Source organism: Hippopotamus amphibius, chromosome 2 (genome assembly GCF_030028045.1).
Source record: "Hippopotamus amphibius kiboko isolate mHipAmp2 chromosome 2, mHipAmp2.hap2, whole genome shotgun sequence".
Classification (NCBI taxonomy): domain Eukaryota; kingdom Metazoa; phylum Chordata; class Mammalia; order Artiodactyla; family Hippopotamidae; genus Hippopotamus; species Hippopotamus amphibius.
This window is the reverse complement of record NC_080187.1, coordinates 172,360,634-172,384,896: the sequence shown is the minus strand read 5'-3', so window position 1 is coordinate 172,384,896 and position 24,263 is coordinate 172,360,634. Positions and strand designations below refer to the sequence as shown.

Genomic DNA, 24,263 nt, shown 5'->3' with positions numbered 1-24,263 from the left:
GATAAAGGGATATAAAATTCTTGGATCATATTTTTTGTGTGTGAAAATCTTGAAAGTGCAGTTTTATTGTTTCTAGCATGAAATGCTGTAAAGAGGTCTGATGCCAGTCTAATTTTCTTTTCCTTATAAATGGCTGGTACTTTTCGTCCAGATGCTCGAAGGGGTTTTTCACTATCTTTAAAGACTAATTTAATAGTTTTACTAGAAAATGTTTTGGTTTTGACTGTTCCGGGTCAGTTTTCTCCTATACACTGTACGCCTTTGCAATATATAGACTTGTCTCATTTCAGGAAAATTTTCTCAAAATTTTGTTTTAAATATTTGTTCTGATACATTGCTTTGGTTTTCCTTGTGGGAATAAATGCATGTGTAAAATCTTTTTTCTTTTTCTATATCACTTTCTCTTGAACACTCTGATCTTTCTTTTTAGAAAAACCATTCTCCTTTCAGCCCTTAATGTGCGTTTCTTACTTCTGAAAAAAGTTAAAAAATGTTATTCCTGAGACAGGTTAATTCTCATTTAATATGTGACTGCTATCTATCCATATCACTTTTTAGCTTTTCTATTTCTGACCTATGCTGTTCTTTCAAAGCATCTATTACTTTCTTTATTTCACTTAAAATTATTAGGTTGAAAAAAAGAAAAAAAATATTAGGTTAAAGTTTTCATCTGCTTTGTGACCACATTTTTCTAGTGTGTTATTCGCTGAACATTATTAGGTTTATTTTCACCTTGTTTCCACAGCATGTAGGGGATTAGATCATATTTCTTATTTGCTCCCAACCTTAAATGAGGTAGACTTTCCCGGACTATTAAGAAAATAGACCCTTGCCTCTCGGCCCCGCCCACGCCTCGCGCATGCTCGGACCCCGCCCACTCCCGGGTCACGCCCACGCCCACGCCTCACACACCGTCGCGGGCCACGCCCAGCCTCTTGCCTCTCCCCGGTGCCAAGCTGGCTGCATATTTTCCCGCCATTTCCAGCTCTTCTTGAGAGCTGGTTGATTTCGGTGAGATCCGAGGCCTTCTGGGATCACTGCGGCCAAACAGGTAGGGAATGTAATCACAAAAGAGCTACTGGTAAATTTGAGACTCTGCTAAATCTCCATCACCCCTAGAAATCGGGCGAGTCTTGCTCTCAGAAATCCTGTTAACGGCCCTTCTTTGAAAGGGTTCATTTTTGGTCAACCCATTTGATTAAAATTGTTCTTGCTTCTCCTAAACAAACCAGGGCATATATAAATGGGACCTTTTCAGCAGTTCTTTAGACTCTCTTTCTGGTAGAAGTTAGTGTATCTGTGAGCAACAAATAGAAATCTGAAGCTCATGCCTCTATGTAATGTCTTTGCATTGAAACGTTTATTCAGTAAATTTTTATCGTGAATCTTGCCCTTATGTGAAAAAAAATGTTAAAGTGTGGCACAAATTAGCCAACATTCTTCGAGTAAATGTCTCCATAAACTACTTTAAAACTTTTTTTAAAGAAAAGACTTCAGTGGGGAGAAAATTTACCTTCTGTTTTGATTTTTTTCTCCAATTTAATTTTAAATGAAATCTAATATATATTACATTCTTGTAGTATATTCATGAAATTAAACATAAATTCATTAAATGTATGAACTAATTACAGCTCAGTAGTATCAGCTCCTTATTTTTTATGTCAGTTTCTTCATTTAAAATCTTACATTTCAGTGAACATCAGATACATCTTTTGAAAAATGATGGGATTGGACAAAACGTTAAATGATTTTAAGATCCCTTCCAGATCTATGATTCTGAGTTTCCGTGGAGAAGGAAATGTGAACACACGGAGACATCATTCACAAACCATGTTTCCTTTAGATAAAATGTGTCCCAAGTGGCTAATATGTGATCTTCTATATTTGGTCCACTGCCTTCTCCTTGCTCCATCTTGCTGCGTCACACGAAACTATTGAAAGAAATAGGTGGTTCTTTTTTCTTTTAGGATTTTTTTCTAATTATGAATTAGTACCTGAATTAATCCAGACAACTTAGAAAACAAAAAAAGTGTAAAGGCAACACACACACAAATAGGCATAATCTCACCATTCAAAAAAAAAATCATTGTCCTATTACTTTTCTAAATATGTATACTTTTACTTTTTTAGAAAATGGCATAGCATAGTCTGCAGTCTGCTTTTTTCACTTCAGAGGTGTATGTACAATCAATTGGAATACCCACAATAATATGCCTACCTCCCAGTAAATTAGCAGGAGCTAAGCAAACATTGTTACGTAGGTTTTGGAACAGCTATTATTATGTTATGCCCAGGGTTATTCTCTTTCTCTGCTGCAGAATGGATTGGTTTCACTGCAACCGATGTTTCCGAAAAGATGGGGCCCATTTCTTTGTCACGAGCTGTGGCCATATTTTCTGTAAAAAGTGTTTGACTCTGGGTGAGTGATTTAACTGTTTTCAGATTCAGGAGAAAATGTTTTTAACCTAGAAATAATGATTAGCCACTTCTCTGTGTAGCTTGGAATAAAAAATCACTTAGTAGGCCAAAGGTGGTGTGGGTATAATTATGAAAACCAGAGGAATCCATTAACAAAGAATGATTTAGCAAATGGAATATCTATTACTTGAACATCAGAAGGTGCTTGTCAGTGTTCTGAAGGCTGTGGCAGGGAAAGCCACAAGGTTATCAGACTGATTAGAGAAAAGAGAAAAAATAAAAATGATGAATAGAAATTGGGAAAGTGGTTGATAACAAGAACCATTTCTAATGGGAAGTGGTATAGTCTGTGAAGTCAAGTTAATTAGAAATGTTGACAGTGATGATAGTGGTGGGTGATACCTTTGCAGTTTAAAAAGTATTTTCACATATACCAATCTTATGTATCCTCACCACAATCCCAGGAGGTAATTATTGGTAGACCCATTTTACAAATGAAGAGCTGGTTCAAATAGGTGATTTGACCAAGTTCTTGCAGCTGTTAAGTCTTAGAAGTGAGACACACTTAAAGTGTCTTTTTCATTTAAATGCTAAAATACTTACAAGGTATGTACTGTATTCTGTATGTATATATTCTGGGTATGTGGGTCCAGAAGAGGGACTTAGGATGTTTTGATCAGGGAAAATTTCATGGAAGAGGTGTTGCTTCTGTAGAGTTTTGGGTAAGAAACTGGAGTCTGCCAAGTGAATTAGGTGGGGAAGATCATTCTAGTTTAAAAGAATAGCATGTATAAAGGAATACAGCATCATAAAACTGAATACAGGGAAGTACACATGGTTGGGATTGATAGAGCATAAAAGGATAATGTAAGAAATGGTGAGAGGTGAGGCTAGAGAGGTAGGCAGTGGCCAAATGATGGAAGGCTCTATATACCAGGCTAAAGAACCTGAACTTTATCCTGCAGGTGATGGAGAGCTGTGGAAGTTTCTTTGTTTTGTCTTTTTCTTAAAATAGAAGAATGATTTGCACTTGCTAGCTCACTCTGGCAATAACATGGAAGGAAGACTGGGAAAAACTTTATCCCCAATGAAAGAAGAGTCAGATTAGATAGGCTCTGGAGAAGCTTTTTCTCTACCTTGATCTCATGACCCTTTTAAGTTATCTGCTAATGTAACAAAGCTATTACTGTGGTAACAGCAACTCACTTTGGAGCTGTTTGTCAAGGTGAAGCATATGTCATGTGATGTTTTCTCCTGACAGGGCATTTATCTTAATCAATAACCAGCACCACTCCTAAAAATTTAACTTCAAAGGAAGGTTAGAAATTTTAATTTTCACATCTTTCAGATTGGGTTAATTAGAGAATGAGAGCAGGGGAACTTCAAAACAATATCCAGGAATATTAGCAAAGTGAGAACAGGGCAGGAATAATTGGAGTTTCCTATGGTACCTGATGTGTGCCTACTGTCAGGTAGATGGAATAAAAAATGATAAAGTTGAGATCATTGGTACTCTTCCCAGACTCTAGTAAATGTACACTCCAGTACTCCTGCTGGGTGGCTACTGTCCCTCACCTACAGAAGAAAACTGGGAATTTATAAAAAGGGAGATGGGTAGAGAGACAGTGTGAAAGCCTTACTGCTCATCAACATACAAGTTTGGAAGTGCTGATTTCAAGCATGGAGCTCACGTTGATGTCCTTTTATAGCACAATGACATTCTGAATTCAGTAAGAACCATCTTTTCATTAGCTAGCCTACTTGACTGTTACCACGTACTTCAGGGAAATCTTACCTCACGCCCATGAGAACCAAACACTTTTTTCCCTTTACCCCCTAGAAAAATGTGCTGTTTGTGGAACCGCCTGCAAGTACCTGGCTCTTTCTGATAATGTAAGTTTTTCCTCCCCTGTCACAAACAGTCTTATCCCATTCCTAGTATGTAGGAAGTATACAAAGTATACAGTGACTAAGAACTGAAATTTGGGGGGAATTCCCTGGTGGTCCAGTGGTTAGGACTCAGTGCTTTCACGGTGGAGGCCTGGGTTCAGTCCCTAGTCGGAGAACTAAGATCCTGCAAGCCATGTGGCGCGGCCAAAAAAAAAAAAAAAAAAACTGAAATTTTTTTTAAAAAGAAACAAAACGTGTAGATAGCAATTGGGAAAAAAAGGAGGTAAACAAGAGATACAAGAATTATTTGTGGATTTGTGACTACTGTCACAGAAGTGTGAGGTAAGGAGGATTAAGACATATAGTCTGCATCTCCTAGTGCAGTAGTGATCGCCCTCTTATTTACTTGGCACAGTGAAATAATACCTGGTGCTTTAGAAAGGGTGGTACATCTTTAACCATATTTGTCAGTATTTTATTTCATTCCGTTGTGGATGTGTCTTACTCTCTTCATAGCTAAAACCTCAGGAGAAGATGTACTTCAAAAGCCCTGTGGAGACAGCTTTGCAGTATTTTAGTCATATCTCTCAGGTATGAGAAATAAAAGTGAAGAAAATCTGATTTTCCAGGCAAGTTATAATTGCATCTTATTTCTTTTCCAAAGGTTCCCTTTAAACTGCATTCGTACATTTGTATATGATGGGGAGAAACTGGCTGCCCTGTTTGCTTTCTTCCTTGATGATACAAATCTCAACGGTTAACTTTTTACTGACCCAGCATCTGTGATAGGCTGTAAAAACCACTATGTAGCTGACATCTTGCCTTGTACTTCTTAGTTCTAATAAGCAATTTTTGAGGATGAAGAAAGTTCTAGGGAGCTTCGTCATCTTTCTGCGCAGATTTAATGAATCTTCTAAAAACTGATTTGAATATACAGGCCTGACCCTGCAAATAATGGATTTTGTGGCCTTTTAAGCTTTTGCTTATAGATCCAAGTTCAAGAAGGGGCTTCTTGTTCTCCATTCTTATTTTTCAATAACCTTTCTTAGTAACACATATAAATTTAATTCTTCAGTTAGTATTTATAATTGGTTGCCTGAATTTTAGAAAATATTTTTCTTTGCCTTATGCATGATATGTTGTTATGCCATTGACTCAGTCAGGGAGCAATAGAATTGTGGGAGGAAGTGAAGAGGAGGCAGGACAACCATTTGAGAGAGTTCCCAAATTATAAAAACTTTGGTTTTTCCCTTTCACTCTCCAGTTCTCCACCAAGATCATTTCATAGCCTCACAGGATTCCTATCTGGGCACATTTCTTGAGATTTTATCACTGTTTTTCTTCTCTACTCTTCTCACTTTTATGAGAGTATTCTTTTATTAAACATGAAGATGGTCCTTTGTCATGTTTGGCTGAAGACCTGTAGATTTAATTTTTCTTTGGTGTCTTCCCATCAATCCTGACTCTGGAGATAGAGGAAGGGAGCTTAAGGCTTCCACTGTATCCTGCTTTTAGCTGCTTGGGTGAACCATCATATTGGAGATACTATTTAACATTATGGGTAGATAAAATCCAGCTGAGACTCAAGAAGAAATGTAAACAAGGTCACATGAACAAGAGAAAGAGCAGACCTTTGGTTAATAACTAAACCAAGGGTTAGTTAATGATCAGTAGAAAAATTATATATAGTCCGAATTTTAACCCGCCTAATCATGGGACCAATTACACATGGTCAAGTAATCAAGATAAAATGCATGGAAAGGGTCAGTTAATCATCACTTTAGTGAAGTGCCAGTTTGGTGAAGTCAGCAATGTCTGAAAATGTGTTTTCCTAATCTGCGAAGTTGAATAACTGATCCAAGTAATGTGTGGATTGTCTCATTCAGGCATCTGCTCACATTTTTCTTCCACAGTCAGACCTTCCCTAATTCTCATATCTCAAGTAGCAGCCCCAGGTCTACTTCTTATCCTGCCTTATTTTTCATCATAGATCTTATATCTAACATTACACAATTTATTTGTTTATTGTCTGAATGCTGCACTGCTTTCCCTTAGTGTAATGTGTTCAAGGTTCATTCATGTTGTAGAAAGTATCAGAACTTCATTAGTACTTCATTCCTTTTTATGACCAAATCATAATCTATTATTGGATATATGTTTCATGTATTCATTCATCAGTTGAGAGACATTTAGGTTGTTTCCAGTTTTGGGCTATTATGAATAATGCTGCTATGAATATTTGTATACAAGTTTTTGTGTGGACATTATATTCATTTCTCTTGGATATTTACGTAGGAATTAGATCACTGGGTCAAATGATAACTCCGTGTTTAACTTTTGGAACTGCCAGACTGTTTTCCCAAGTGCTTGCACATTTTACATTTTTCCTGGCAGTATATGAGGGTTTTGATTTCTGCATATCCTCACCAACACTTGTTTTATCTGTCTTTTTTTTATTATAATCATCCTAGTGGTGTGAAATGGTATCTCAGTGTGATTTTGATTTGTATTTCTCTGATGATTAATGATGTTGAGCATCTTCTCATGTGCTTATTGTCTGTTCATCATCTTTTTTTGTTTTTATTTCTTTTCTTGTTCATCATCTATAAAGTAATGTCTATTCAGATCCTTTGTGCATTTTTAAGTCAAGTTGTCTTTTTATTACTAGTTGTAAGAGTTCTTTATATATTCTAGGTAAATGATTTACAAACATTTTTCTCCCATTTTGTTGGGCCCATCCACTTTAAGAAGAAGTAACATAAATGTCCATTAAGTAAATACATATAGGAAGAACAGACAAGGTCGGGCATCAAATAGAGTAGGAAATAAAGAGAGAGAAGAGATTGAGAGAAAGGGAAAGAGATAGATTCACAAAGACAAAGTCAGAACAAAAGGCACAAATGAAAATACAGAGGGACTTCCCTGGTGGCCCAGTGGTTAAGACTCTGCACTCCTAATGCAGGGAGCATGGGTTCGTATTCCTGGTCAGGGAATTAGATCCCACATGCCCGGTGCAGCCAAAAAATAAAAAAATAAATAAAATAAAGATAAAAGAGAATACAGAGAAAGACTTTCATAAATTTAGTGTTGGGATTGACTGACAAACTTTTTCTTGAAAGGTCAGTAAATATTTTAGGCTTTGCAGGCTGTGCAATCTTTGTTGCAGCTACTCAACTCTGCTGTTGTAGCACAGAAGCAGCCATAGGCAGTCTGTAAACAAATGGGCATGACTGAATTCCAGTAAAACTTTACCTACAGATACAGGCAGCTGGCCCTGATCAGTAGTTGACTGACTCTGAAGTCACATGTTTTGCTGAGATACATAGATAACTACCATGTAAATCGTTTGAATAAAATCAGGTTAAGACCTGATCTCATAAATAGAGACCAGTTTTCCATCCCTCGCTTGAATTTAAAGGTTGAACAACTGAGATAATCAATGGTGCCTTTGAAGAAAGGTTTTATTTAGTCAAAGATTATTTTACCTGATAAGAAAAAGTTCATATGTCAGTTTTTAAGACTTCTGAAACAGTATAGGTGAGTTCTTTATCACTACTGAGCAGGTCGAGGAACCTTAAGCCCCAGTGTGAGAGGTAATATTGCTTTGATCACAAACTGTGCAACCCTAAGCTTAACTCCCTGGCCATGCTGCACGGCATGTGGGATCTTAGTTCCCCAACCAGGGATCAAACCCTTGCCCCTGCAGTGGAAGCACAGAGTCTTAACCACTGGACCACCAGGGAAGTCCCCTTGCTTTTGATAAGGAAGCATTTTTAGGATTCTTTTTTGCTCAAATCTCTTTGAGCACCATAATTACTATCGCAGTTACAAATCTGAACATGTAACTGCCTTTTCAAAAGCCTTTGGTGGCTTCCCATCACCTGTTTCAGACTCTTCAGAGTGACACCTAGTTCCCGTAAGATCTGGCTCCCTCCAACCTCTCCAGTCTCATCCACGACTACCACTTCACCTTTTACCTACCAACATAAGTTCTTATATAGGTTATTTATTACCTAATCTACAGGGTAGGTTTAGTTCTTTGTAGTTCTTTTATATACCATGTAGTGTGTAATAGAGTTTTATACCTCCGTGCCTGGAAGGCCTGACATCCACACTAAAGTTACTTCTTAATTATTATTTCTATACTTTATACATACTTCTTCTGTTCTGCATATCACCTTTTGTTTTAGTTATTGGTTCGCATGTCTGAATGTCTCTTCTACTATACAGTGATGAGCTGCTAAAGGACAAGAACCCATACTATTCCCTGTTCCATGTATCCCATCACCTGCTTCACCAATTCTCAGCTTATAGCCAATCTTCCTTTATCTATACCTCCTGCCACCCCATTCAGATTATTTTCAAGCCAAAACCAAAAATCATATCATTTCAATTTGTAAATATTTGAGTCTGTCTCTAAAAGATGGGTGCTCTTTTCTTAAATATAACCATGTCATGCTAAAATAATAATTCCCTAATATTATTCAATAATAATCAGTAAGCAGTCACATTTCCTCAGTTGTCTCATAATTACTTTATTTTTTATTTTTTTAAATTGTTTTTCATAATTACTTTAAAACTTTGAATTGGTTTCAATAAGATCTGTATAGTTAACTTGGCCGTTATGTCTCAAGTTTTTTTTAAACTATATAAGTTTCCTCTCCTTTCTTTTTTTACTATTGTTGAAGAAAATGGTCTTTTGTGCTGTAGGGCTGTTCACAGCATGGATTTTGTCCATTGTATCTGCATGGAGTCATTCAGTATGCTTGTCTGTGCTCTATATTTTCTGTAAGTTAATAGTTATTTAGGCTTAATCAGAATCCTTTAATCTGGGGGGTGGGGGGGAATGACGCAAGACTACTTTATAGCAGTGTTGTGTTCTAGCAAGAAGTATGTAATGGTTTTCTGTCTCTCATTTTGTGTAATGGTAGCCATTGATGAACTTTACGTAGATCCATTAATTCATTAAGAATTGCAAAATGCTGATATTTTAATTTTGTCATTTCCTCTCATTTTTTTTTAGCCAGAATACTTGGAAAAGAGAAATTTCTGCTTCTCAACTGTATGATTACCTTGAAATATAATTCAAAATACTAAAACCTTATGGGAATTCCCTGGTGGTCCAGTGGTTAAGACTCTGTGCTTCCACTGCAGGGGGCATGGGTTCAATCCCTGGTTGGGGAACTAAGATCGTGCTATGCCTTGGCACAGCCAAAAAAAAAAAAAAATACTAAGACCTTTAGATATTAAGGAACAAGGGAGTCAGTTTTACCAAAGATAGAGGAGGCAAACTAATAGATTTTGAGTATCAAAGGGAGATAGTGAATTTACCGATACTTTTGAAGTAAATTTCTATAACTTAGCAACTCTTTACAAATGTTCAAGACATTAAAATTACATGGGAATATAAATCTTCAACTAAAAAAAAAAAAAACTCCGACATTTAAAAGTAAAAATTAGAAAAGCCATTCTTTAGTACAAAAAAAGAAAAGTTGGTCAAGCTAATCATTTCCAAAGCAAACAAGAACCCCCTTTAAAATAAGGCAATAAAATATGCACCCAACATTGGACCAGAATATCTGATGTATTCTCATAATAAACCATTGAGCTCCCTCTTTACTTCCGTTACTGTGCCTCTCTCAATATCTTTCAGTGGTTGCTTCCTCATTTTCTCCAGCCTCTTGCCATTAACTGGACCTAATTCAGAACTGAAGTTTTAAAGTACTCTCTTCAGTACATGAAATAAAATTATGTTCCATGTTATCAATTCTAAAAGGAGTGGGAATCCAGAGCATGCAGGCCATGATGCCTTTACTTGGTCCTAGTGGGAAGATACAGGAGAGGAATCTGAGTATCAAAGTAGGTGGTTTCATGCATTGCTCCAATAAAATAAACAATATTTAACACTTGGCATTATCCAATGTATCAACAGAACTACTTTTATTATAGTAATAAAAATAACCCCAACTTAAAAAAAAAGTAAGCAAAATTTGTCCTTCTTTGGAGAAAAAAAGAAGCTAACCTTTTTATGAGGCTGAAGGATTTGAATGAGACAGAATAATGAGTTTGCTCACAACTGAGATTTGTAAAATACTGAGATTCATTACTGAGTCAGGGTTTAGAATCTTCTTTGGTAGATGTGCTTGAAATAGGATGAACGTTTGTACTCTAGCATCAGGCAAAATTACTTGCTTGTCTCCTCTAACACGTCCCCTTGCTGGTGGTGGTTTTCTGGATTGGTCTTTCTTCCTCTTGGAATGGTCAGATCTTAGATTTGGGTTTGAGTTTTTTTGGGTAAGTAGGTGAAGCAGGCCTGTTTAGGCCTAGGCAAAAGGCCCCCCTGAGTAGTTTAGCCTGGTTCCCTGGAGTTCCACAGTGTGTGTGTGGGGGGGGGGGGGGCAGTGAGGGTCTGTCCTCTCTGCACAGAGGGCCCTTGGTGATCTCTAAGGGAGGAGTAACTGGTCTAGGGCAAGATTTGGGCTTTCTTGACTGAAGCCTGATGCTAACAATTTTACCACAAACTGATCCCAAAAGTAGGTTAGGATGTTTGGGGTACTGTCTCTTGGCTATATATTTCATCTTTCCGTAATACTATTGCTCCCCAACCCTTTGCCATTTTAGATAACTCCCAGGATTGAGTGCCTTTTTTCTGCTTCTGCATTGTTCAGATTTTCTAAAATGAATGTTTTACTTTTATCGAAAATAAGAACAACTTTAAAAAAATAAAGTAGACTACAGTAAATTCTTATCTGTGTAGAATTAGTTTTGTTTGCTTTTGCGTAGAAAGGAAAGAATCTAGGGACTATATAAATTCGGAAGTAGAATTCTTTAGAAAGGTGGCAAAAGCAGCCTGCAAATTAGATGAGTACAAAAAATTTATGACAAAAGTACCAGATCTAGGAAGGACCTTAGACAAAAGGTTTACCGTTTGAGTAAGGAGGAAACAGATGAGACATAAATACTGCTGTGTATTCAAAAGTAGAGTCTGACAAAGCTAAAATACTTTCTAAATATTAACTTTTGATCTGATTCAGTAATCCCATGATAGGCACATCAGTATATCAAATGGTAAATTAAAGCAAAAGATAAAATTATTTGCCCATGCCCAGAAATAAAATTCAGGAATAGGTAATCTCTTCCTGTGCCGCTTTGCCTTTTACTGTAGCAACATAAATAGCCTGCAAGTGTCTCTGTGTGAGTATCTCAGGGAAAGTAAATTGGTTACCACTGCTCTGTAGTAGCTAGGAATGTGGAAGCTGAGTCCAAACTAATAGTAAACAAGTAAGGTCAGAATCAGTTCTAAGGGCCTCCCTGGTAGCACAGTGGTTAAGAATCTGCCTGCCAGTGCAGGGGACACGGGTTCGAGCCCTGGTCCGGGAAGATCCCACATGCTGCAGAATAACTAAGCCCGTGTGTCACAACGACTGAACCTGTGCTCTAGAGCCCGTGAGCCACAACTACTGATGAGCCCATGCTCTGCAACTACTGAGCCCACGCTCTGTAACTACTGAAGCCTGTGCGCCTAGAGCCCGTACTCCACAAGAGGAGCCACCACAATGAGAAGCCCAAGCACCACAACGAAGAGTAGCCCTAGCTCTCTGCAATTACAGAAAGCCTGTGTGCAGCAAAGAAAACCCAACACAGCCAATAAATAAAAAAAAAAAAAAAAAAAAAAAAGGATCAGTTCTAAACTTGGAAACATATTTTTGGTTGTCACTCTTCTTGCTCAAGATGAATGGTTATATTTTTAAAGGGTCATCCTATATCAGAATATTCTCATTAAGATATTAGGAAGGCATTATTCTGGAAATAAAAAGCTTTGGCTTTCCCTAGTTTTGGGGAATCACGAATTAGGTCAGATGCTCCAGAAGAAAATGATCACTAATAGAGTATGAATTGATGCGTTTCTGTTTGTTGCTACAAGTAAGGGGAAAGGAGTTATGGGGGGTATATGTCAAACGCCTATTTTTTCCTAGTAGGTGTGGAGTTTCCAGAAGAAACAAACAGATCTCCTCATCGCCTTTTATAAGCATAGAATTACAAAGTTAGAAGCAGCCATGCAGGAGGCCCAGCAAACATTGACTAACCAGGATAAGTAAGTGACAAGTCAAATCACCAGAGAGCCTTTTTCTTTTCAGAGAAGCTATAGCCCTTATTTCTTTATGGTTGCCAAGCCTAAAAATTGTTCCATGTTTGTTTATGTTTGTACAGAATTTTTGGTGCCTCAATCTCCATTTTATTTTTCTCTTTCTTCCCTCGAGAGGCCCTCCCTACTTTATAGCTTTCCCCTTTTACTTCTATCTGTTGAAAACTGCCTCTTCAGAGAAATCAGACATGACTTTTTCACAGTAATAATGATGGCAGATAGCATTTAAAATGTTCCCTCTAGGAAGGTGTGTTTTGGAAAGCTTAAGCTGAAAGATGGAATCCTTGATGGAAATTTTCAGACATCAGCAGTCCCGGGGAAAATGTGTGGAGAGGAAATGCAGTTCTACGCAAACTCCTGAAATCATACCGAGTGACTACTTACTTTTCCTGATTCCTCCCACCACCAAACCCCTGCCATTGCCCCCCTGAATCACTAGATCTCTGACAGAAACACCTTGTATAGTGGCAAGCATCTCTCCGGAGGCATTAACTAGATGTTGATAATAAAAATCAGGTTTTTTATCCCACTGACCTGCTGGAGCTGATTGTTTCCATCTTTTGCCTAGAGAGCTGTCAGTCTTAAGGAAAGAGAATGGAGAACTGAAGAAATTTCTAGCCATTCTAAAGGTGAATGAAATAGATTTTTCATACTATTATTTTCTTGCCTACTTTGCCCACCTATCTAGCTGACTGAATAGAATAGTGTTTCCTAATCTTTTTCACATCATGGCAGGTAATAATTGATAATATTTGTACAACAAGCACACTGTAGTAAATGGACAAGGTCACAGAAGACTTTGAAGGGATGAACGGACAAACTTTAACACAGTGGTAACCCATTCTCAAACATCAGTGAGTCATGACCTACCACATGGGAAGCTCTCTTACAGAAGCGATATTTGTTGTAACTTAAAATTTCTCTTCAAGAATCCCAAGGCACCTCAGGATGCTTCCTCTCCCTCTAACTCAATTTCCTAGACATTTCTCTCTTCCCAAGATTGTTCTTTGTGTTTATGTAATGTTCCTTTTGATCTTACTCTTGTAACTATTCTAGCACATGGTAATCCTGTCATTTTCCTTTCTCTCCCCATAGACTTTCTGTATTTCCCCACATATATCAATCTACAGGATTCCCAATGTGTTTTTGTGAAGAGGAACTAAAACTTTCTTCCTCCAGAGCTAATAATTTTATAAGGAAACACTCACTGTTGCTGCTTTTTCTTCTGTTGGGAATCTTAGTAACCACAACTAGAGGACATTGCAGCTTAGATATCTGACAAGTAAGATCCATTGATTGGGACCCTTGAGCTACAGCTTCTTTCACTCCCATTTTTTTCACCTACAGGAATCTCCAAGTTGGTACCAAGGAAGCAGGTCAGTTTTATCAGGCCCCATACCATCCCTCTTTGAAAATTTCTGTCCTTTCTTTTTTCTTTTTTCTTTTAATTGGAGTATAATTGCTTTACAATGTTGTATTAGTTTCTGCTATACAGCAAAGTGAATTCTATCCTTTCTTGACATTTGGCTGTAACTCCTGTGTGGGCTCTGAGGTGGAGGAAATGGTTTATGAATTGATCTTTCTCTTCTCCAAGAAAGAGTTACTCACTGAAAAGTGCTGAAGTAAAATCTTGAATGTAATGCTCACCTTTGACCGTCATCTTATGAAATTCTACTCATCCTTCAAAATTTAACTCACATGTCGTTTCCTCTGTCAAGACTTTATTAGGCAGAGCTAGATGTTCTATTATTCATTTATTCAATAAATATTCATTATGTGCCTACTGTTTGTGAAGCACTGTGTTAGGTGCTGGGTGTACATTACCAATTATTCTAATTGTAAATGTCTGTACCATACCAATTGTTAAATATTTTTATATCAGCTCTGTATTAGTGGACTAAAAAGACATGGCCCTTGACTCACAGAAGCTAGAGTCTAGTGTTCTATCATACTTCTGTACTTCAGGTATACCCATTATAACACTTTTTTTTTTCCCCCTCTCCCACTAGTCTGTGAGCCTTTCAAAAACAGGAACCATATTCTGGTTATCTTTGTAACTTCAGGATCTAAGACATAGGAGCACTAAATAAGTGCTTGTGGATAGAGGGAAGAGGGGATGGAGGAAGTGAGGGAATGGTGGGTGTATAAATGGACGGACAGATGGATAGATATATGGAAAGTTGAGAATACCTGGTAAGGCACTATGGGAAGTATAAAAGAAGGACTTCAGAACTTCTATTATGGGCAATAGAGAAGTGAAGAAGGTTTCATTTAGGGGTTTGGAGAGCCAAGGAGTCCCATATGGAAACCTTGCCTCCGTATTTTGGGCTAATACCTGTAATACATGATTAGTAAGCAATTTATACTCAGAGAGGAAGCTATTATTTCTGTAAATAATGACCTGATTGATCCTCTAAGGTGGCACTAAATTCTGCTTAGAGAGAATAGAGCTGCCTTTCTTTTTTTTTTTTCCCCTTGCAGGTCAACCACACCTCGACCAGTGGGCATTACTTCTCCATCACAGTCAGGTGGAGACCATGTTTTGCTCAAATATCTGTGTGAGATGAGTAAATATCCTTTTCCCATATGGAAGATGGTTTTCTCTCAGAAAGTATAATGTGATTTTCTGAATCTTATGTATGATATGAAAAGGCCATACTCCTAGATACTCACTTGCAGCAGATAGGCTAGGCAAGGCAGGGCACACCACTGATAGCAACTTTTCATTCTGCATTTTATTTCCTTTCAGTTACCCCACGACCCATTTCTCAGCATAGCAGCCAAGTGGTCAGGTGAGTAGAAAGCTACACGGCAGCATTAAAAGATGTTGGCAAAAGATGGAAGATGAAAGAAATGTGTAGATATGGCTGAGGTAGGGACTGAGGAAACTTTATGTCTGTGTAAAAGTTTAACACCAGGTTTGTTTTTTCCTTTTTGTTTTGCCTTATACAGTCGGTCCTCCTCAGTGGAGTCTATCCCTTATAGAGTGCCTGGCTTTAGTAACTTGGGACAAGTAAGTAATATTTACATTGTCTTTCCAGATTCATATTTCTAATGTTAAATGAAAGCCAAGATTAAAGCAAGAATATTAAACTTATATTGGTTTTGGCATGAATTATCTGATGCCATGCCTGGGCTCTCTTTTGGCAATGCAGACCTGATGTTAGAAGCTGACCTAATTCATGACTTGGAATGAATAGGGGTGAAAAATGGACTGCATTAACAGCGTCTGTCATGTTCATTTTGGAAGGAGTAAAGTGTGGATCTTTCTTGGACTAGCGTACCCACTCTGGGAGAACAACATATGCTTCAGTGTGTATCCATAGCATGAAATATGGAAGCCAGAGAATTGGGATATATTCATTAATGTTTATTATTTGTCCCTCAGGGAGCCAGAGGGCTGCAGGGAAGGAGCACTCCCAGAGATTCTTATACTGGTGAGAGGGGGAGGGTGGGGGGAAGGTATCAGAAACCAACACATTCTGTGCAGATACCAGCAGATTTCTGGTTTTTTGTCTGTAATAAAATGCCATTTTACTTCTTCTCCAGACAGTGATTCCAGGTATCCAGACACTACTTTGCAAATAATGATATTTCTGTTCTCAAACTGATAACGGGAAAATTGAAACTTGAGTAGTAGAAAGTCATTGAAACCCTCTGGTCAGGACATGGAGAATAACTTTTGAGTAAAATAATTGACCTGGATTTTAATTGCCACAAGATGGCAGTAGAAGTTAGATCTAAAAGAAAGATTAACTAGATGCCGATTATGTTAGCCTGAAGGCTATCTGGCTTCTCCACTGCGTATCAAACATAAAAATATTCCAATGAAGAAATATTTTGGTTTCACGCACTTAATTTCTTGTCTCTTTCCCCTTAGAACTATTACTGTTATTACTGTTTATCAAGGCATTAGTCAGTCCATAGAGAATACTTAGGATTTCCCTTCATTTCTCAAGAGGCAATTTTGAAATTCACAGCTGTCTTCCTGGATAACCATTTTCAAAATTCACCAAATAGTCTCTCTCCGTTTCTTTCATATTCACTGCTTTGAAAAATGTAGGTGTTCAAGCCAATTTGTTTTTGTCAGGTTAGTAATACTCTCTTTTATTCCTGATTTTAGTTATTTGAGGCTTTCTTCTTTTTTTCTTTGACAGCCTGGCTAAAGATTAGTCTGTTTTTTTAAAAAAATGGATTAGTCTGTTTTGTTTTTGTTTTAAATTTATTTATTTTATTGGCTGTGTTGGGTCTTTGTTGCTGTGCACCGGCTTTCTTTAGCTGTGGTGAGCGGAGGCTACTCTTCGTTGTGGTGTACAGGCTCCTCATTGCCGTGGCTTTTCTTGTTGTGGAGCACAGGCTCTAGGCGTGTGGGCTTCAGTAGTTGCAGCACATGGGCTCAATAGTTGTGGCTCACGGGCTCTAAAGCACAGGCTCAGTAGCTGTGGTGCACAGGCTTAGTTGCTCTGCTGCATGCGGGATCTTCCTGGAGCAGGGATCGAACCCATGTCCCCTGCACTGACAGGCGGATTCTCAACCACTGTGCCACCTAGGAAGCCTCTAGTCTGTTTTTTTTAAACTTCCTTCTAAGAAGGAAGTTGCATTTTTTGTTTGTTTATTGAACTATAGTTGATTTACAGTATCATGTAAGTTTCAGGTGTACAGCACAGCAATTCAGTTATATATATTCAATACATACATGTACATACATATGTATTATATATATATAACTGAATATATATATATGTTCTTTTTCAGATTCTTTTCCCGTATAGGTTATTATATATATAAAATATTGAGTATAATTTCCTGTGCTATACAGTAGGTCCTTGTTGATTTTCTGTTTTATACATAGTGGTACATGTGTGTTACTCCCAGCCTCTTAATTTATCCCACCCCCAGGATTAGTCAATTTTGTTGATCATTTCAAAGAATGAACTTTTGGCTTTCTTGATTTTTCTCTATTATTTTTCCATTCTCCATTTCATTTATTTCTATTCTGATCTTTTTCTTTCCTTCTGCTTTTGGGTTTAGTTCTTCTCGTTTCTTAAAGTGAACAGTAATATTATTGACTTGAGATATGCTTTTTTAATATAGACGTTTACAGTTATAAATTTCACTCGGAGCGCTGCTTTCACTGCATCAAGTTTTAGTATGTTGTGCTTTTGTTTTCATTCATCTCAAAGTATTTTCTAACTTCTGTGATTTTTTCCTTTGATCCATCAATTATTTCACAGTGTTGATTATCCACATAATTGTTAATTTCCCAAATTTCCTTCTGTTACTGATTTTAATTTCATTTCATTGTTGTTGAACAGCATACTTTGTATGATTTAGATCCTTTTAAATTTATGGCCTAAAACATTGTCTGTCCTGGGGAAGATTCCGTGTACACTTGAAAACAATGTGTGTTCTGCTGTTGTTGGGTGGAGTGTTCTATAGATGTCTGTTAGACTTAGTTGGTATATAGTGCCATTTAAATCTCCATCTTGCTGATCTTCTGTCTAGTTGTTTTATCCATTATCAAAAGTGCGGTATTGAAATCTCAATTTTTCTCTTCAATTCTGTCAGTTTTTGCTTCACGTATTCTAGGACTTTGTTATTAAGTGCACATATATGTGTTATATCTTCTTGTTGGGTTGATCTTTGTTATTTCTTCATGTAGATTTGAGTTACTGTCCAGTGTGCTATCACTTAAGTTTGAAGGACTCTCTTTAGTATTTCTTGTAAAGCAGGCTTGACAGTGATGAATTCTCTTCACTTTGTTCACTTTGTTCTGGGAATATCTTAGTTTCTCCTTCATTGTTGAAGGATAGCTTTGCTGGATTTAAAATTTTTGGTTAACAGTCTTTCTTTCAGCATTTTGAATACGTTATCCTCCTATCTTCTAGCCTCCACGGTTTCTGAGGAGAAATCAGTGCCAGTTTTATTGAGAATCCCTTTCATCTGGCTGCTTTCAAGGTTCTTTTTTTTTTTTAATTAATTAATTAATTAATTTATTGGCTACGTTGGGTCTTCATTGCTGCACACAGGCTTTCTCTAGTTGCGGTGAGCGGGGGCTACTCTTTGTTACAGTGCACGGGCTTCTCATTACAGTGGCTTCTCTTGCGCTTCTCATTACAGTGGCTTCTCTTGCTGTGCAGCACGGGCTCTAGGCGCATGAGCTTAAGTAGTTGTGGCACATGGGCTCAATAGTTGTGGCTCACGGGCCCTAGAGTACAGGCTCAATAGTTGTGGCCCACGGCCTTAGTTGTTCCACGGCACGTGGGATCTCCCTGGGGCAGGGATCGAACCCGGGTCCCCTGCATTGGCAGGCAGATTCTTATCCACTGCGCCACCTAGGAAGTCCCTCAAGGTTCTTTTTTAAAAAAAAGTTTTTTTTTAATGCTCTTTATTGGAGTATAATTGCTTTACACTGTTGTGCCAGGTTCTGCTGTACAACAAAGTGAATCAGCTGTATTTATACGTGCATCCCCATATCCCCTCCCTCTTGCGAAGGTTGTTTTTTTCTTTAGCTTTCAACAGTTTACGATGAGTCTAGGTGTGGATCTCTTTAATTTATCATCTTTGGGGTTTGTTGAGCTTCTTGGATGTATAGATTAATGTTTTCATCTAATATGGGAAGTTGTCAGTCATTATTTCTTCAGATAATTCTTTTTGCCCCTTGTCCTCTCTTTTCGCCTTGCACTCCCATTTTGCACATGCTATTATGCTTGATGGTATTCCTCCAACGTCTCTGAGGCTTTGTTCATTTTTCCTCATTCCTTTTTCTTTCTCTTCCTCACACTGGATAATCTCAACTGATTTATCTTCAAATTTTTGCTGATTGTTTTTTTCTGCCTGCTCATATCGCTAGTGAAGTTTACATTTTAGTATTATACTTTTCAATTCCAGAATTTATATTTGCTCCTTTTTAATGTATTTCTTTATTAATATTCTATGTTTGATGAGACCATTCTCATACTTTAGTGCTTTAGACATGGTTTCCTTTAGTTATTTGGACATGTTTAAAATGCTGATTTTGGGACTTCCCTGGCAGTCCAGTGGTTAAGACTCTGTGCTTCCACTGCAGGGGCATGGGTTTGATCCCTGGTTGGGCAACTAAGATCCCGTGTGCCGCTTGGCATAGCCAAAAAAAAGCTGGTTTAAAGTCTTTGTCTTTAATGTCCAGTGTATCTGGGCCTCCTCAAAGACAGTTTCTATTGCTTGTGCTTTTTTCCTTTATATAGGTCATACTTTCTTGTTTCTTTCATGTCTCATAATTTTTTGTTGAAAACTGGACAGCTAAATAATATAGCATGGCAACTCTATGTATCAGATACTTCCTCCCCTCCCAAGATTTGTTGTTGTTGCTGTTTGTCATTGTTTGTTTAGTGATTCTAAAACTGATTCTGTAAAATCTGTATTCTTTCTCATGTGTGGCCACCAAGGTCTCTATTTGGTAAGCTTAGTGGTCGGCTAACGATTGGACAGAGATTTCCTTAAATGCCTGGTACCAATCAATCCCTCAATGTTTGCTGGGGGGCTGTGTGTTGGGGTGCACCTTCAACACTCAGCCAGGCAATTGATGACTGTGCCTTATCCTTCACCTTCTGCTTGTATGACCTCAAGGTAAGCCCAAGGTGAGAGCTTAGGGCCTTTTCAGACTTTCCTGAGCATACACACAGCCCTGTGCAGGCACATGGTCTAGAATCCCAAGAACTTGTTCCTTTTCAAAGTCTCGGTGGACAACTCATTTCCACAGCTTTTCCTTTGATGCTTTTTTGGTTAGCCTGTTGTTTGTCCCAATTGATATTCACCTCCTCAGGCAGCCTAAGCAAGTGTCTCTAATTGTTTGCAATGAACACTCCTGGAGAAAAGCCTTTTCAAACTTGGTGAACTCTAAGCTCCAAATCCTGGTAACTCTGGCTCCAAGTCAGGTCAAATAAAGGCAACCTTGCAAGTGAAGTCTTCCATTGAACAACTGGACAGGTCAAGTAATGACAGTTCTCTGGGAATGAGGCTTTGAAAGAGCTCCAACCCCATTCCGTCCCCTATGATGACTGCCAAACTGTTGATTTTCAAGGCTACCATGGAGCTGGAGAGGGAGAAATGGGGATAGGGCAAGTTAAAACATCACAAAGCTCACAGTTCTAACTTACATTCAGCTATTTTTCTGGAATAGAGATTCCCCAGATTGCTAAAAACCCTTTGTTAATTTCCAGAATTCTGAAAACATTGATTCTGACGATTTTTGCCATTCTTCTCATTCCTTTTAGGGAGAGAATCTGTGGAGGTCCTTACTCTACCATTTTTACTGATGTCACTCCCACCCAATTTAATGACCCTTTGTCTTTAGCCATCCTTTCTGGTAATCTTCACCTTAGAGGGGAAACCAAGGCATAGATACATGAGAGAACATCAAGGCCGTGATGGATTCTGGTCCACAAACTCATAAAAGGGAGAGGAAACACCTTTTTGAGCCACTGCTAGGTGTCTTGTGGGCTTTTTCACTTGCCGTTAGCCCCTAAGCCTAACATATATACCAAAAATCTTTGACCGCCTATTCCTTTGCCCTGGCCCCCAGAATACCTGGATCTCTTCTCAGTTTGTGGATTATCTCATAGGCTCATTTTTGTGCTTTTCAGAAACTCCTTCACCAGCTTCTACTCACAGCCTATCTTATAGGTACGTAACACTGTGCTTCCTTTCACTTGAGATCTTTTCCCACTGACATTCTGCCAGCAGCCCTGTGGTTACTTCTCCACTGGCCTATACCACTGAAGTTTATAATCTACATTGTAAACAAAAGAGAAAGTTGAACAGTACTGTGTCTAATATACATCTGAATTACTTAATTGTATTCTCAGTTGCAAGCAGGGGATTTATTTCCTCTCTGGTTTAGATGTATAGGCTCTTCCTTTACACATGGTTTTTACTTTAACCTTTCCTTTTCTCTGCTGATGCTCTTATTTCCTCTCCTTAGACCTTCATCTGCCTCCTCCGGACAGGGGATTTTTCCTTTCAGACCATCCCTAAATGGTAGGGATTCAGGTCAAACAAGAGTCCTCACCCCCAATAATTCAGGTGAGTTAAATAACATTCCCAAAGGAGTAGATCTTGAACCACTGACATATACACTAAAATGAATATTTTCAAGGTGAAAAGAAGTTGGGATTTTTATACCCCAGCTCCTGCACAAAGCACTGCCTCAAGTTTGACTCCTTAATGTTCTTTAAGAGTTACCCCATTTCCTTCACAGTGAAGGCAGGCTTTGGATTGTGCCTAAATATCACATCCTGTCACCAGGAGTTCTGTTATTTAGCCAGAAAGTTGGCCTGTAGAATTAAACTGGATTTTTGTTTGTTTCTTTTGAGATCCCTATGTTGGAACATTGCTGGGAGCTCAGTTCTGAATGAGAATGATAAAACCAGCATCCTTTTTCCTCCTCATGTTTTCCCAAAAGGTACCTCTGCTTCCAGTCTTTGTGATAAGGGGCAGTCGTCTTTCATAACCCACCAAAATCTTTATATTCTCTACATCTTTCTACTCAAAGTTAAACTCAAATCTCAGACCTCCATGTCAGCACTCCATCCCTACGGGGAAAGAATGGACTTTATAACCCACCTCTGGGATTGCTTAGCTAACAATCTTTTCTCTTCTGAGTAGTGTGCTGCAAATTAAAAACCACTTATTTATCCTCATCCATAAATAACAATACTGAGGAACTGCCTCCAGGAAGTTATCTTTCACCATCTAATTCCATCCTTCAGGTCAGAGGGAAAGCAGACCCACACTGGAGAGTCTTCCTGGTTTCCAGCTGTCAGCCCTGCAGGTGAGCCCTGGCTAGTCTAACTTGTCGGTAGGCCTGCACACTTAATGCCTCTTTCTGGTCTCTTGTTAAGGTGATAGAATGTAACCAGTGGAGAGTGACACGGATTTCAAGTGTGGTAACTACATGTACACAGTTTTCCAGAGTGGTCTCACTCCGATTCTATCCTACTGTCATATTAGCTTCCTGGTTTGGGGTTTAAAGATTAGGTCACATAGTGATGAAAGGCTTTAAACTGAGAGGTCTTGGCCAGGGAAAACTAAGGATGTGGACACAAATGATGTTCCCAAGCGTTTCACAGAAAGGGATTTTCAATGGACTATATCTTTTGGATAGAGGTACTGCTTGAACTAGAAAAAGACATTTTCATTTCTCCAGAGAGCAATAGCAGAATAATGTTTTGTAAATTTATGAGACTATGATTCTGATCCAGGAAACAAGAGGAAAAGGGCATGGGAATGAGAGGAGAGGTTTGTAAGGAGTTCTATTAAATGAAAAGTCCAGTCTTGCCTTTTAAGTTCACTTTTAAGGCTTGGGTTTTAAGGATATTTAGGCCAAGCTCCTGGTGACCTACTAAGGTAGGTAAATACTTTGTTCTCATATTCCAAAATGCCCTTTATTTTCATCAGCAAGGAATTAGGGTCTAAGCCTTAAGAGACAGCACTGAGGAAATAACATCCCTCCAAGATCCTCGTAAATGGAGGGGTTAATCTACAGGTGAAAAAAGACTTGAGACGTATAAACCATCTGCAGATAAATGGCCTCCAGTTGGATCTTGATTGGAACAAACTGTAAAAAACCATTTATGAGACAGCTGAGGAAAATTGAATACTTAGTGAACATTTGATATTAAGGAATTGTTAACAGGGTTTTGGGTTTTTTTTTTTTTTTTTTTTTGTAGGCATGATGCTATCGTGGTTATGTTTTTAAAAAGTCTATCTTTTGGAGATGCATACTAAAATACTTATGGATAGAAAGTTAAATGATTGTCTGAGTTTTGCTTTACCTTAATCTAGTGGAGGGGGGGAGGGTGAGAGAGTAGAAATGAAAGAAAACAGGCCATGAGTTAATTGTTGAAGCTGGGTGATGGGTACATGTGAGTTCATTATACCACTCTGTTTTTGTATTTTTTGAAAATTTCCATAATAAAGTTTAAAGAGTCATTGAAGAAAGTACCACTTCCCCAGAGGCATAAGAATTCTGCTTCCCTGGTAATCGTCTCTGGGTATGGTAGTCATGTTCCAGGTTTCCCAAAACAGTTGGGTTTTCAAATATTCTGCCTTATCACCATAAACCACCAAAATGTTCCAGTTTCTTAAGTAGCAACAAAGCCTTTGTCACACTAGATGTATAGTTTGGAAAAGTTAGTCTTCATGAAATGGAGAAAACTGTGGGGAAGCAATAGCAGTGGTTTACAGTCAGTATAAACTTCATATAATGACTTGAGAGGGCCTTACTTGCCCTTTTTGTTATACTCATTCTTAACTGCCTTTCTGTCTTGTGCTGCAGAATCTCTACCAACAGAGGCAGATGGGATTAGCCAGGGGGAGAGAAGCATGGAACACTCCTAGATAGACCATTGTCAAGGTCTGATCTATACGTACGGCTGAAGGATGACGGTAGCATCTCATACTTATTTAGGTGTGACGGCCTTGGAAAATGTACCCCTGCCTTGTTTTCCTGGTTTCACCCTGTACCTTCTCTCTCTGGATCTTTACCCTATACACCCCTTATTACTTCCCACAAAAGTAGTCAGGTCAGTGTTTCAGGAAGATGTTTATATCTCTCCCACAAGATATAGATAGCGCCCTTATTTCCTGGAACTTGAAACAAGGTTATAAAAACAACTCTTGGCATCATTGGGGGTGGGGGTGGAGTAATATACTTATTAACCATGTTTTATTTCTGGATTTCACTTTTTAGCTTTGGATAGATCCTCCCACTGCCAATGTTATCAAGCAACAACTCTGTTCCTTGTCCTAATTTATTATACTTTTTCTA

General features: G+C 38.3%; 1 protein-coding gene across 1 annotated transcript; it reads left to right on the top strand.

Moving 5' to 3' along the window:
- The first annotated feature begins 2,319 nt into the window (after positions 1-2,319).
- RNF212B (ring finger protein 212B) lies at positions 2,320-24,150 on the top strand. Its single transcript, XM_057722886.1, has 14 exons — positions 2,320-2,419; positions 4,259-4,311; positions 4,825-4,899; positions 12,288-12,403; positions 13,023-13,083; positions 13,802-13,830; positions 14,936-14,982; positions 15,204-15,246; positions 15,407-15,467; positions 15,843-15,891; positions 21,079-21,118; positions 21,417-21,517; positions 22,204-22,265; positions 23,772-24,150. Exons 1-14 carry the CDS (start codon positions 2,320-2,322, stop codon positions 23,835-23,837), a joined length of 903 nt encoding a protein of 300 aa, XP_057578869.1. The 3' UTR covers positions 23,838-24,150.
- The last annotated feature ends 113 nt before the right edge of the window (positions 24,151-24,263 follow it).